We start from the raw sequence: 14790 nt of genomic DNA on the forward strand, positions 1-14790 counted from the left end.
GAATTAATAGATAAAAAAGTACATACACATTATTTACCTGGCTATATAAGATAAATTATTTACCTTGCATTCATATGCTCTTTAGGTACCCTATAAAAATTTCAAGTCAGGTAGTTAGGCCTGTCAATAAAAACAGCTCAAGTAAGTTTGGTTTTTTTTTTAAAATGACCTATTGACCTAATAACCTATTATCATTGAAATATGGGTAATGGGTTTCGAGTAGCTCAGTTGAGTTTTTAGCATTCGAATTGAAATCATACAGCGAATTTAGGTAAAATGCAAAACATACTAATTTCTTTTAGATGAATAACACCCAAACCCTAACTACTTATTGAAATAGGATTCAAGTAAGTAATTTGGCTCTTAGGTTTTACATAAAATCATGTTACTTATGCAGGTTATCTAGTAAATACAATACAAATTTCAAAACTTAAATAATTAACTTTAGGTTGCGATACTATAATCGGTAAATGACAGTGGTCCACAAGGGAAATGCACAAGCGTAGTCGTGAAAAGCTCTAAATTTAGTTGTTCAGTTTTCAACGAATGTTTTAAAACATTTAAGCCCGTGTTTAGACTCTACTCTTTCATCGACTGGCAGACAGACCCCTCTGCCTACCTCATCAAAATCGAACATTATTGAGCTCGACTGCAGTGCAAGCTGTGCCTCTCTGAGGGCCATCTCCACACAGCCATCCATCCTGGAAGACGACAGCTGCAGGAGATTGCCTCGGCGGGGGGAGGCGGAAGGGGGTGTCCAAGGACATGCCAAGGCGCTGGACGATGGATTAGGAAGCTTCCGTTCGCTGCAAGGAAGCGCAGCGATGCGAGCGTCATCGTCATCAAGTTGGACATCGCATCGCGTTGTTTACCCGAATCCAACGTTATCCTTTTTGGCAGTGGCCGCCTTTGTTGTTTTGTTATTTTTCATGTCAGTCAAAGAATTGGCAACGGACATGGCCGATGAAATATGTTATACATACATATAGATATACATATATAGGGAGCCAACGAGCGAGGGACACACTTGGTCGTGGGGCACATTGCATCAATATTGAAACGTCAACATCAAACTTGCCCAGCGGCCAAATGGCGCTCACACAGAATAGACAAAGGACGATGTGCAGGATGCTGCTTCGACCCAAAAAGCTGATGAAGAGTTCACATTTTTCTTTGTATGATTTGACGAATGAGCTGTCATCTTGCATTGGAAACTTGCCTGCTCTCCGCCCATTTTTTCCCTGGACAACTAAGCACAGCTGATGGCCTTCTTGTTTGTATTCCTTTTGAGAAAAAATGTGGATGGCAAAAAGTTGCTGACCATTTCGATTGATGCTTTGATAAAAGGAATGGTGAAATGCTAGAAAGCAGTGGGGAATAAAAACGAAATGAATCTCATTTGCTCTGGGCTAAATTTCAAATTTGAGGCTTCGAACTGATTCCGTTTATAATTCAATAAAAAATGCTTTCTATAAAAAAAGGTCCTTATTGATACTGATCGATTCATTATTTTTCGGTAGAGGCTAAAAATGTATAACTTTTAATAGTCGATGAGTAACATAGTCGAGTAAAAGAGTTCGTCATTGAACTTAAGCTTACTCACATAAATTTTGATCTGCATTAAAACATATATTTTCTTTTTTTCTGCTACTTTTTTTTTTTTTTTTTTAAGAGTAAGGCAGTTTTGTTTGTGGAAGCATAAGTGTAAAAAATTGTAAATTAGACAGAATAGCAGTCGAATATGGCTACCAAACTTACAATTTGAATTCAACAAACATTTTAATTCAACAAAACGAAAAAAAAAATTTTTTAAATAAGAGTTTTAATATCCAGATAATAGCAATTTAAAAAAATTTAAGTATTATCAGATTTTTTTACAACTTACAAATATAGTTACAGATATGAACTTTAATGGTTAACAAGATTTCAGAGCAACATAGAACATTCAAAATTTATTTTCACCCAAGAATGTTGCGCATTTTCCGTCCGTTGAAGGCAGGGGAACTCCTTTATTGATGCCCGGACATTCATCACGATTTTTTGGAGCCGGCGGACGCTTCGTGTCATCTCACGTTCTGTCCTCGGAGCCTTGAGTCCACATCTGACCCCTCCGCTCCTCCTGATGGTTCCACAAATGATGCAGGGCCACTGAGCAGAGGGAAAATCAAGAGAAATTTGCCTCTGGGAATTGGGTTCGTGAGCGGGAAAGGATTTCCATCGCTGGCATACGTTTTGTTTGAAAAATGCACGGGACATTACGAGGAGCTTCTGCTGCACGGATCCATGATGTATGACGGCTGGTCAAGTGGCAGGTGGCAGGTGGGTGGTGCACTGAGGCGTCTAGGCGGCAGCTGCTCGCCTTGTTGCGTCCTTGGGGGCGGAAAGGACTTTCCTTTTCGTGATCTTTCGGGTCCCTGACTGGCCGTCAGCCCTCGCTCGGCGTTCTGCTAATGGCTCCGGTCCATTATCTCGTCATGTTTGTTACAAAATTTAATTACTCTTATTTATTTTTCACTGCCCGTCCTCGTTCGCGTCCTTGTCCTGTTCTGGTTTATGATTTTCAACTTCGTCAAAAAATGCGAAGGCGAAAATTAAATGTGAAAAAAATGAAATTAAAAACACTTTTTGCATAAAGCGTCCTTTTTCCGCTTTCCCCCAGCCCATTTCCTTTCAGTGGTCTCATGTTTTGCCATCGCCTAATGTCTCGTCACTTGACCCCTCCACCAAAGCTGTGATATTTTTTCTGGGGTTGGAGTGTTTTTTGGGGATGAGTGTTTTGGGAAAATGTCATAATTTAAAGCTGAAATTAAATTTTTTATTGCTGACACGTTAAAATGATTATTTAGACATTATGACACTCGAAAGCAAAATGATTGTATGTATTACAATTGTATTTTAGGATTTAGGTGGACTTGTTTATGCTTCCAACAATTTTCACAATGGCTTTCAATTTGGGTAATTTGATAAAAAAAAAAAAAAATTAATTCAATCTTTTTTTCTGTAATCCTCTGTTTAGGATTTCGTACATTTAAATAGGTTCTTATCAATCTCATTTTCGCTGCATACTTTCGGGATGTCAGGAATACGTTAAAAGGACTTGAGTAAGTGCTTATATCCTTTAAGATTTGTCTTCATTTCCATTGCAGTCGCTGCACAATCCTTTGAAATTAAATGCCCCACGGAGATGCTGACTAAGGAAACTGTTCCATTGACCAGCGATGGAAGATGGAAGTTGGAAGTTGATGGCACTCCTCGCCTCCTCATCCTGCAGTCCCGTGCATGTCCATCATTTGCTTTTGTCTTTCGGTTTTGTTTGCACACGCCATTTCTTGCACAAAATCCTTGCAACCTCAGTGGCAGCCTCTTAGACCTACCACGCCCCCAGGCCAGCGCACCAAACGCCCACCCACGCCCACCGGCATCCCTGCAGCTGTCAGTCAATGTGTCGTGTCACAGTGTCTCTCCATCTGTCTGTCACTTGCATGTCTGTGTGTCTATTCTACGTGACACCAGGCGAGCGAATTTCCAACTCTTCCGCCTCAGCCCAACTTGCAGGCCTGCTTGCTATCCTGCTTGCTGCTTTGCTGCTTTCTTGCTTTCCTGCTTGCTTGCTCTCCTGCTTACTTGCTTGCCGGTTTGCCGGCTTGCTCAAGTTTTCCCGGCAGGACGAAGGCGGTGCGAGGACCTCCAGTGAAGGATGCTCTGGAAGCGATGGATGGATTTTTGGATTCGCAACTTGCACTTGGATTACAAGTCTGATTTTGATGCGTACATGTTTGTCCCGCTCTCAGTCTTGGGGATGGGAAGTACATATTGCACTTGCTGGGACACTGGCAAAACATTTTCAAAGTCAAAAACCTTTGCAATAAAATATATTCTACTCAAAAGAACACTAGAAAAATGGTTAAAATGAGTTTTAAGCTTCATAACTAAAGCCACGGAACCCCAAAAAATGGGTTTATGTTTATATGTTTTTCTATTTATTTATTTTTATGTAAAAATTGGTTACCAACAAGGACCAACATAAGAACTTAGAGTATTAACTCCCATAATAACGTAATTTATAGATATTCCGATTGTACTTACATTAAGAAATATTTACTTACGGAAATAATGTCTTACTTTAAGTAAGATATTAATAATTTAACTTTATTTAAATTGTGTTAATGCTATGGTATATTTTGATTACTTATTGAAGTTTGGTTATTATTATATTATTTTCTACAGACCGTTTTTTGGGCACGTTTGTTCACCAATTACAACTGATAATTGATAAAATTTGAAATACTAATTGTTAAGAATGAACAGATACATAAGTTGGAAACGTACTGGAATTCTAATTGTTAAGAATCTGAAATGAACATATACATAAGTTGCTAAGGAACTGTATCTTAAGGATTCCCAGGGTATTTCCTATATATATATATTTATATCCTTAAATGTTAAAAAGCACATTTCCGAAAATGTTTGTAATGTAATGTAAATGTAATTTTGTTAGTAACATTTTTAACTTTTCTAGACATCATTTTCTTCTCTTAAATAATTTTTTCTTGAGTGGACGCCCCCCAAACCCTTCTCTATTATGGGTCAACCTCACACAAATACCCGAGCTTGGGAGAGTGTGGGAACGCTCAAGTTTTCTTATGCTTTTGTCTTTGTGTCCTTTTATTATTTTATTCCCTGGCCTTGTTTTAATTCACAGCGTCTGCTGCCGCGTCATCCTCTGGCCCGACTTTGTCTTCGTGGCAGTATCCTTCTTCGTCTCCGCAACATTGTCTCAGTCCGCATCCTTGGCAAGGATGCTCACTCACAGACACATGAGTCTGTAGGTGGAATATACGAAGGAGCTGGAAGAGGCGGTGGTCCTTGTTGTTGGCTTGTAAGTGACATTCGCAATTTTCAAAACTATTGAATGAGTGACAAGTTCTGCAGACACGATTGAAACTGACAGTTAACTCGAGACTCGGCAAGCAGTGACTTGCATTAAATGTAGAAGCATGCATGCAGTTATATCTCTAAAAGTCGAAATGCGACCCACAAGCGATCACTGAATATTGTTCAGTGGCTAAACTTTAATGGTGAAAATGCATGTATTTCACATTTTATATGGTAAGGTCAACGATTTTTTAAATAGACTTCAATAAATTTTCTTGTGATTGAGCATGCTGATTCTGAAAGTTACTCTAACGTCCTCAAATCGTGAAATTCTGCAGAGCCCTGATTGCGAAATGTTTTTAAGCCCGTATATTCTTTAATATTTGATAGATACACAGAAAATGTACCAAGTCCAACAATTATTTCTGTGGTTATTAAGAAATTAATTCAACGTTGTTTATTGGTTACCAAAATAAAGAGCATTTGATGGACGTTCCTGTAGAGTTCCTTTTTGCTTTTTTTATAGCATAATGCCCACAGCAAGCCAGGCTTTATAGACTCTTAATTTTTTCATTGCATCTATCTATTTATTTCACATATACTGATGAATGGATTTACCAATAAAATATAGCATTTAATAAGACTGTATGGGCGATGCAGCCGACGATGATGACGCTTCCAACACGTTGAAGAGGTGACTCACTGGCCATTAACAATTTCATTTATTCTGTCGCATCGAATAAGTGAGTTGGGCTTGGTCTGCCGGGGACGTTCGACCCAGTCCGTCTGTCAATGTCAACATCAATGTCACTGCGTCCTGGACCAGACGTTTTGACAAATAATTCAAACCGCATTTTATAATGAATTTCCCAACGGAGGGTGTGACTGCAGTTAGACTGCACCTGATAAGCCCTCCTCCCATATTCAGCCAGACATTTCGGGGAGATTTATGCAAAATAAATTCCAGGGCAGAAAAAAATACCACAACCGATAATCACATTGATGAGCGTGGCTTTATTTTTGGACCCGGCCTTAAGTGCCTCAAAGCGACGAGCTGGCGTCACTCACACTCCCATCATCCGCCCATAAAGAGATGTTTTTATGGGGCAGATTCGAGGAGGCACAGTGTGCGTCCGGCTTGCGGTGACTCCTGAATGCTTTGCGATCGTAAATTTATACACCCCAGCATCATAAAGGCTTTTACGGTTGGCAAATGGGCAGTGAAGATCGGCTAAAGCAAGGGAAATACTTAGGCTAAGCTGGAGTTACAAAATTCAACTAAATTACATTTGATATATTACACCAAATTTATCAAAAGATCAACTATTTTGAAAGCAACCAGCGTCCAATTATTGAAAAAATAAAAGTGACAGTCCATTCCAACACAAAGTTAGTCATGCTTCAGTCAACCTGTTTGGCAAGCTTCATTTACATAATCTGCGTTCATTAAGGCGACCCAAAAAATCGATATCCCAAACAAAAGAAATATTGTTATTACCGCTGACAGCTGCCATCATATTCGATCGTATCGTCAATGTCAATTATCATAAAAACAGCCAAAAATAACTTGAAATTTGTATTTAGCAAAAGTGATGTTTATGATGAGGAAACAAACAAAATTTTGTAATCCTAAGATTCCAAAAAGGAGATGGGCTCTGGCTCCTCCTGTAAATTTTCGGGTTTTGGCAAGATTAATTCACCGATGGGAAAGACAATCACCTTGAATTGATTGTAGATGTGCAGGCTCTCGAAATGGAATCCGTTTTCAACTGCCACGTAATTTTGCTTGGCTGTGAGTTGCCTGGAGATCGGTGACAAGTCCACATTCGTGCAGTTCAGAAAGAAATGTGGAGAACTGAGGGCCACCACCAGTTCGTAGCACCAGTCCAGATTCTCGTTCCAAATGGAGACGGATGCGAAGGGCAGCGTTTCCCGCTGGCAAATGTCGATGGCCTCCTGGCTGTTGCGAAATGTGTGAAAAGTGATGGACCCAGTTGGGTAATCCCCTCCGATCGCTTTAAGGGGGCACTTGCACACCCGTGGAGGGGCGACCTCAGAAGTGTCAGCTTTAATTTCCTCCAGATTGGAGGCCCCACATTTACAAGGGGGTCGTACTCTAGGCTCAATTCTCTTGACGATCTCTTCGCGGATTTTCTCCTCAACCAGAACCATGGCCACCGCATTTGGGGCAGAGGGATTGTGAACGGATTCTATGAGAAAGTGCAGGGCACTATTGAAGTCCCCCTCCTCGAAAATAATCATCAATTGGGGAGTTGCAGCGGCAGTGGTCTCTACACTTTCCCCATCTTCAGTGTCCTGTTCACCTCCTGATGCTACTTCTATGCCACCGAGATCCGGTGAATTGCCCACCAGATTATGAACCATCTCATAGGTAACTGGAATATGGAAAGGTGTGGGCTCATTGGGCTCTAGTTGGGATGGGTGATCCGAGTCAACCGAACGTGGAAAGTATTTAGTTGTATCGAACATGATTTGTGCCAAGATATAATAAATATTTGATTTATATATTTTTCAAATGAAAAATAGAGAAGAGCAAACGCGACTGTCAAAATAGAAAAGCATTTGTCTACACTGAAATAATATATTGTTTTTGGTTTCGGGGACACAACTTTAAAAGTTGAAGAATACTCCAAATAAATGATAACTTCATGCATTTATATGCGATAATTAATTATCTTGCCTCTATCCAACAATTTAGTTATAATTCTATAACGAAACTAATCATGTGATGGGGCTTAGAAAGTCCTTTCGATGGAGTTAAACCCAACATGGTAGATAAACACAGCGTAGGTAACCATAACCCACGGTGCGCTTTATTTGTTAATCGCTTAATTTATGATCAAATGTGACAGTAAAATTAAAATATCACAAACAGATACAAAGAGCCGAAAATACACAAAAGTGCTTAGCCATCGCCCGAACTGCAATCCGAAAATGCATTTGGATTTGGTGAAATTAGCATTAAAATATTATAAATATTTTGCCAAAATATTACAGTATTTTTTCTCTTGCATTTTAAATTGTCCCCATATTTGGCTTCCAACAAAGGGCATACGATTATGAAACAGCAAAGCACAACTAGCAACGACAATTAAAAACATTTAAAACCGCAGAAATATTTTTTCGCTTGGAGCAATGGCAAACAAACAGCCTCCCACAAAAAATGAATAGTAAATTCCCTAACGAGTTGAGGGACATCCATGTGGGCATCAAGTGCAGCAACAACACAGCAAATATAACAAAACGATAATTCTGCTAACGATGACCATTTACATATATCAAGAGTAATTATAATAAAATGCCGAAAATAAAATTAAAATTAATATAGAAAGCCGATTATAAAATCCTGTTTATGCAAACACATATCCCACACACTTTTCATGTAGCAACAACAACTGTCAAAAATAGCAAATCCCATAAATCAACAATGAAATTTCGACCAGAAAAAAGAAATTGAAGCTCAAATAGAAAAAAGTGCAAAAACATGCCTGATTTTGTATACATAATTGAAGACAAATAAATTTGTTTTTATTTTCTACACAACCATTGCTTTGACCGAAACAAATCATCACCAGATTTACAGAATTTTTATTTCAAAAAGTAATGCTTAACTTTTTGGAGGCATAGAATAATCAGTCAACTTCTGTGAAATAAAAATTAATTCATATAGAGATTGTCTACAAAATGGTGGAAAACTTAGTAAAGAAGATGAATGTAGTACTAATTGGGGTAAGTAATTGAAAAGCAGTCAGTTTTAGAAGACTCAACCACAAACTCAATTTTTTAGCTGGTTTTGGCCACGTTACTGCGAGTAATTATATTTTACACCATTAAACATAATGGCTTTAAAATAACTACTGATGTAATAAGTTATTTTATTGGTCTAACAAATACCATTTTCGTTATTATAGTCCTATTTTGGGCCAGCTTTTTTTTAGCATATTTGACTGCTGATTGGATTGCTGTAGGAGTAAGTAACTAAATACTAAATACGTTATAAAGAAAGTAATATTTTTAATTAGTATATACCTGTGCTAATGTACGTCCTAAATTGGACGTATTACACATTTTCAGAGCGACTACGGATCCTGAGTAACAGCTATGATTTATACATGGGGGAATTATCCCAAATGTGGCTAAACTACTTCAATTACAATGCCACGAATTGGCCAACGCTTGAAAAGACGGTAAGGTTTCCTCCTTTTTAATTAATACGATTTTCTATAGCATTTATCACCTTTCAGCTTCAATGCTGTGGATTGGAAGGCCCCCGATCCTATATGAGTTATTTGCAGGAGGTTCCAAAGCACTGCTATAATCCCGAGCTAATTACTTTAGGTTGTAGTCATTTAGTTCAGAACATATTTTACCCAATGCAGCAAATAGGTCTCTTGATGTTTAGATTGACACTTTGCTTGGAACTGATCATATTATATATTTATGCGTTTAAAGTGTATAAAAAACTATTAAGTTTGACTGGTAAAATAAACCAAAAAAAAAGTTTTTAGTCAATATGGTTTGTAAATTTAAATAACATTTTTTTTTATTTAAAACTTATTTGTCTTTATAAATTCTGAATACATTCATAAGGTAAATACTTTGCTTAGAAAGTTTTTAGCCAATATTGTTTGTAAATTTAAATACCATTTTTTTTATTTAAAACTTATTTGTCTTTATAAGGTCTGAATACATACATAAGGTAAATGTTTTCTTTAGAAAGTTTTTAGCCAATATTGTTTGTAAATTAAAATGTAATTTGTTTTTTATTTAAAATTTATATGTCTTTATAAAATCTGAATACATATATAAGGTAAATACTTTGCTTAGAAAGTTTTTAGCCAATATTGTTTGTAAATTAAAATATAATTTTTTTTTATTTAAAACTTATGTCTTTATAAAATCTGAATACATACATAAGGTCAACATTTTGTTTAGAAATTTCAACTTTGATCAAAAGCATGGCAATATTAAATGTCCATAAAAACTACATGCACATATCTTCATGGTATTTATTGTTTTAGAGTGCCAATTTTTATCTATGCCACTTTGGCGCATAAAACATGCAGATGACAAACCTGAATGGGACAAATGAAATAAATTGAAATTAGCTTCCTTTTGTTGCCGTTGACAATTTGAATAAAATTAATATAAATTTTCTCACATTTTTAATTAATAAATGTCAAATATTTTGCGTATGGGTATTTATTTGTAAATTTATTTGTCTGATTTGTAAATTTCCTCTTTTTTCTGTTTGTTGCCTTTTGTCTGTTGTGGCATTTCATGGAAAATTGATTTTGTTGTAATTGCGACGATAACAAATTTCCCAGGCATTTCACGGTGGGGGAAAGGGGGTGCAAAAAAGTTTCGAATGGCGCCAAACATAAAAATGGGTGAGAGAGGTGAAAGACTGGCGGAAGCATACTGTGGACTCGTGCAGCGGAAACGGAAGTCAATATTAGTAGGCAAAAATGCATTTTCGGAATTGCAAAACAATTCACATTAAGCAAAACGCACGAATTTTTGACAATTGTACACAATTATTAATGGTCAGAATCTGTCGCGCTTTGCTACCCCGAATTATTGTGTTTGTCTATTTTTTTGCTTTGAAATTTGTATTTATATAGATGATATCAGGATATCAATTTTGGGAAATTTATGACCGAAAGTCGTGCTTGGCCACTGTGGTCTAAGGTAGATAAATGCAAATTGCTTTCGATTAGTTTTACAATTGATAAACAAGCCTATTCAAACATGCATTTACATGGGTGGCTTAAAGACTTTGATAATTACACCAGCTCACAAAAATAAGTTCGACAAAATGCTCATCCGAGAAGTCTTCGATTTTTGTGGGAGTTCGATTAAGAAAATTACACTTTTTTTTAAGTTTGTATTATTATTTTTATTATTATATAAAAAAGCTCCACGAAATTCAAGTGCCGAAAATATATACTCATAAGGCCGTAATTCATTAAATCTATTCTACTCGAAGATAAAATATTAGCCTATATCTAGTTAAGGTAAATAATTTTCATATTTAAATTAAGTTCTTAAAAAAGTGTTTTTTATTTAATCTAATTTAATTTCATTTACGCATGTCTAGGAAAATAAAGAAATAATTGTAGTAAAAATGATAGAAAAAATGTAATTTTCCCAAACTGCAACCAAAAATAAAAGTATCGTTTGGTGACCATTTTGTTTCCTGCAATTTGAAAAATGATCTTAAAAAACTGATTCAAATTATTTATGGTACATATAAAGATCTAAACAAAAAGTCAACACACTAAAAGGAATTGAATAATAATAAAAACACATCAGATATTAAACAAATTTGAGCTTCAATAGTAAGTACCCCCTTTTTATTTCATATCTAAGAAAATAACTCCTTAGGATTTTAAAAGTAATTAATTAGCCAAATTATAAAACCCAATTAAAGCCAATTATAGTTCCGTTTTCTCATACGCATGGTAAGCTTAAATTGGCTAAAAGTCAAACTCCATACTTTTTCTCACTTTAAAACCCTAATTTTAGCCTACCAAGTGTTATTGAACTGCTCTGGCCACTCTCGCTATCGGGTTTATGGATCCGTTGTCAAAGTCAGTCATTAAACACGTGAACGATCCAGCGAAACCTTAACGACTGTGGGTGGGTGTGACGTGTGGGGGCTATGAAGTCGCTTTGATTGATTGCCATTCCCGAATTGACGACGATAGGAGGACCACACGCTTGTTAACTCTGTCAGTGTTAAATTTAAAAATATACACATCGTGTGCGATAAGTGGAATGCGGAGCTGGAGACGAAGTGCCAGGCCCAGGTCATAAATATGGCACCCACGGAATTTCTTATGGCTCGTACGGATGGGTGCTTGCAAATATTTTGCGGCTGGCAAGTGTCAAACATTGGCCATCGCCATCAGAGTGGGACTTATCATTTGCTCATAAAAATGTCAAAACTATCACGTTGACGTTGACTGATGACGGCGAACCGAAAGGGAGGACTCGAGGTGGCATTCCACTTGCGATCCTTGTGCGGCAGGATGCCAATGTTAAATGCCTCGTCTCCTCTTGCCCCACTTGTCACACATCCAGTTCTGCCATCCTTCAACACGCATCCTCCTGTTGACTGATTCCATTTCATCTTTTTCCCATCGTGATGTGATGTTTTTTCACTCGGTGCCACTGCACTCAGCCATCCATCTACATCTATCCGTCAATCGACTGAGTCGGAGTTGCTCTCGAAGCCATCAGCAACCATCCTCATTCACATTCCCATTCCCATTCACCTCCTCTGTTGGGGCATGATTCATGGCTTCGATTGAATTTTGATTGACAATATCGCAAGCATTTAAAGTGTCTGTTTCCGCATCTCCGTGTTCTATGAATATTTTTTCTCCACTTTCCTTTCAAGTGGCTTGACTTTCGGTTTGGATCGCAAGGCTTCAACGTAGTGATTTTAAAAATCATTTGTCATTTGACAGATGAGCGATTGATTGACTTCGTCGGTTATGAATTCATCACAGCAAGTGGCTGAGTTATCTCAGGATATAAGTGAGCTTATGTGTTTTCATGGAATGTTAATAGCTATTGTGTGTCTTTTAGGGGAAACAAATATAGAACTGACCAGCCCATTGTAATTGGGCAGGTATAATAAGAATGTAAAACAATAAATTTAAAGAAGTAAACCATATTACCCTAGACTATTGATTCATTTAGGTACTATGTACAGGAATTCGCCCCGTGTCTCATATCTTTTGGTTTGGTAACCCTTTTGTTTCTTGCAATTTGGCAAAGTGATCTTAAAAAACTGGTTCCAATTATTTATAGTACATATAATAATCTAGACAAAAAGTCAACACACTAAAAGAAGTTGAACTGTTAGCATAATTGATGAAATCATTAAAACACATGAGGTATTAACCAAATTTGAGCTTTTATTTCTTATCTAGGAAAATGACTCCTTTAAAATTTAAAAGTAATTAATTAAACCATATTACCCTTAACTATTGATTCATACAGGTACTATTTATAGGTATTCGCCCCGTGTCTCCTGTCTTTCGAAGTCAAATCTTTTTTCCTATAATTTAATAATGGCATATAATAACTCATAGCTTATAATCACGTTTTTTTATCACGTTGCCAATGGGAAAAAACTAGTTCATGTAAATTTATAACCTTTAATATGTGTGTCATCCCCTGCTCGATATCGATTACAAGCCCCATTATGAGCACCCACTCTGTGACCATGGACGTACACATTAATTAGCGATAAGATCGCCTTTGCTTCTCTGGATGTGAAAATATCAATTTCATTTTGACATTGATTGAATTAATTTATGAGCTGTGCCTTCCCAGCCGTCCGCACCCAACTAGTTTATTTATGACCGTTACCAATTCGAACCAAATCAGAGCGATTTGAGTGATTACCTGTTTGACCAATTGGAGATTTATGCTCCCAACTGGAGTGAATGTTGTCGTCCCAGCTGGAAATCTAATCGATAGGGACTGTCTGATAAGGATGTTTTAAATTGGAAGTTCGGTTTGAACTACTATTGTATGGGAAATAAATGACTTCGTGACAAACTTTGTTTTGTTTTTGAAGAACTCTGTTTCTGTAATTAGACCATAACCAATTCTCTGCTCTAAAGAATGTGGGAGCCACAGAAATTAGCTGTCTTGTGAATTGAGTGGAGTTATCATTCTGATCAAGAATTTTATACGTTGGAGCTGAAACCGTTTTAACGTTTAATTTATTATACCCCATCTCCACTAATGTATGGTTTAGAAATAGATGTTCACATGTACTGTGCTTCATGTCAACAGTTAAAAGAAAAGGAAAATGACATAAACACACTAAGGAGTTTTCCAAAAAATCATCCGATGCACCAGACATTTTTTGAAAAAATCGACAACTTTGCGATTTTTTCAATGCAATTCTCATTGAGCAATTTAATTGAAATCCTTTCCATATTATAAAGTATCATTTTATTTACAATAAAAAAAGTAAGTGTGAACGTTCATAATCGTCTTTCGCAGTCCATTGAAATTAATCGTGTTGAATTTTCACTTGACAGAATAAAAGCTTCAAAAATGCAGTTGTCAATTGTCAGCTGCAACTGCAACTGCAACCGTTCATGGCTTAACATTTTTTGTCCCAGAACAGATATGCACATAAAGCAAATGAAACCGTCACGCACTTTTTGGGTTTGCCATGGGAGGGGGAGGGGGGGTCGATCACGTCCAGTGGACGGCACATTTCAATTTACTCATTGCGCCGCTGTCAACGGAGGAGGTTTGAACCTGTCGCAACCTGAGGCCTGACAACAATCGCCCACAATCAGTGGAAAATGCATTCATTTTAGGACATTTTTCAGTAATTGAAAGCGACTTGCCGCACAAACCGTTTTTAATTATTTTTTAAAATTTATAACTCCTGAATCGGACCCCTTGTAGGTGCTGTGCACCCACAGCAAATAATTTGCAAATTATTACGTATTTCCGTTCGGCTGTGGCATTTATATATATTTTAATTTTAATTCAATTGCACGTCGCTCAGAGGAACGAACTCTATGGAGCCACTGGCTCTTCAAATAAACAGACATTTTGACGCAAATTATCCGCTGTGGGCACAAGGGCTAGAGCTGATTGTCTTTGAGCTTATTATTTGATTAATGAAAAGGATTTTCATATGGTTTTTTATCAGTTTTCAGTTTCAGTTTTTATAAGTGAAAGCGAATTATACTTCAATTTCTTTGTATAAGTGCATGTATAAGTGCTCTCGAATAAAAAGCACACTCACAAATTATAACGTAGTTTTGAAAGAAAATGATTTTTTAAAATTAAGAAATATAAAGAAATGTTGGAATGGTTTTTCATTCATTTGAGAACATCCATAGTTCG

The 14790-nt window shown here is 36.9% G+C and overlaps 2 protein-coding genes across 2 annotated transcripts; one reads left to right on the top strand and one right to left on the bottom strand.

Annotated features, from left to right (window-relative positions):
- Positions 1–6438: 6438 nt before the first annotated feature.
- LOC108041434 lies at positions 6439–7403 on the bottom strand. Its single transcript, XM_017119361.1, has one exon. The coding sequence runs from the start codon at positions 7363–7365 to the stop codon at positions 6505–6507; it is 861 nt and encodes a 286-aa protein (XP_016974850.1). The 5' UTR covers positions 7366–7403; the 3' UTR covers positions 6439–6504.
- Positions 7404–8526: 1123 nt separating this feature from the next.
- LOC108041430 lies at positions 8527–12341 on the top strand. The gene is made up of 5 exons (XM_017119358.1): positions 8527–8625; positions 8684–8866; positions 8919–9083; positions 9141–9349; positions 12302–12341. Exons 1-5 carry the CDS (start codon positions 8581–8583, stop codon positions 12339–12341), a joined length of 642 nt encoding a protein of 213 aa, XP_016974847.1. The 5' UTR covers positions 8527–8580.
- Positions 12342–14790: the final 2449 nt, after the last annotated feature.

Source organism: Drosophila rhopaloa, unplaced genomic scaffold (assembly GCF_018152115.1).
Source record: "Drosophila rhopaloa isolate 14029-0021.01 unplaced genomic scaffold, ASM1815211v1 contig_2, whole genome shotgun sequence".
Taxonomy (NCBI): domain Eukaryota; kingdom Metazoa; phylum Arthropoda; class Insecta; order Diptera; family Drosophilidae; genus Drosophila; species Drosophila rhopaloa.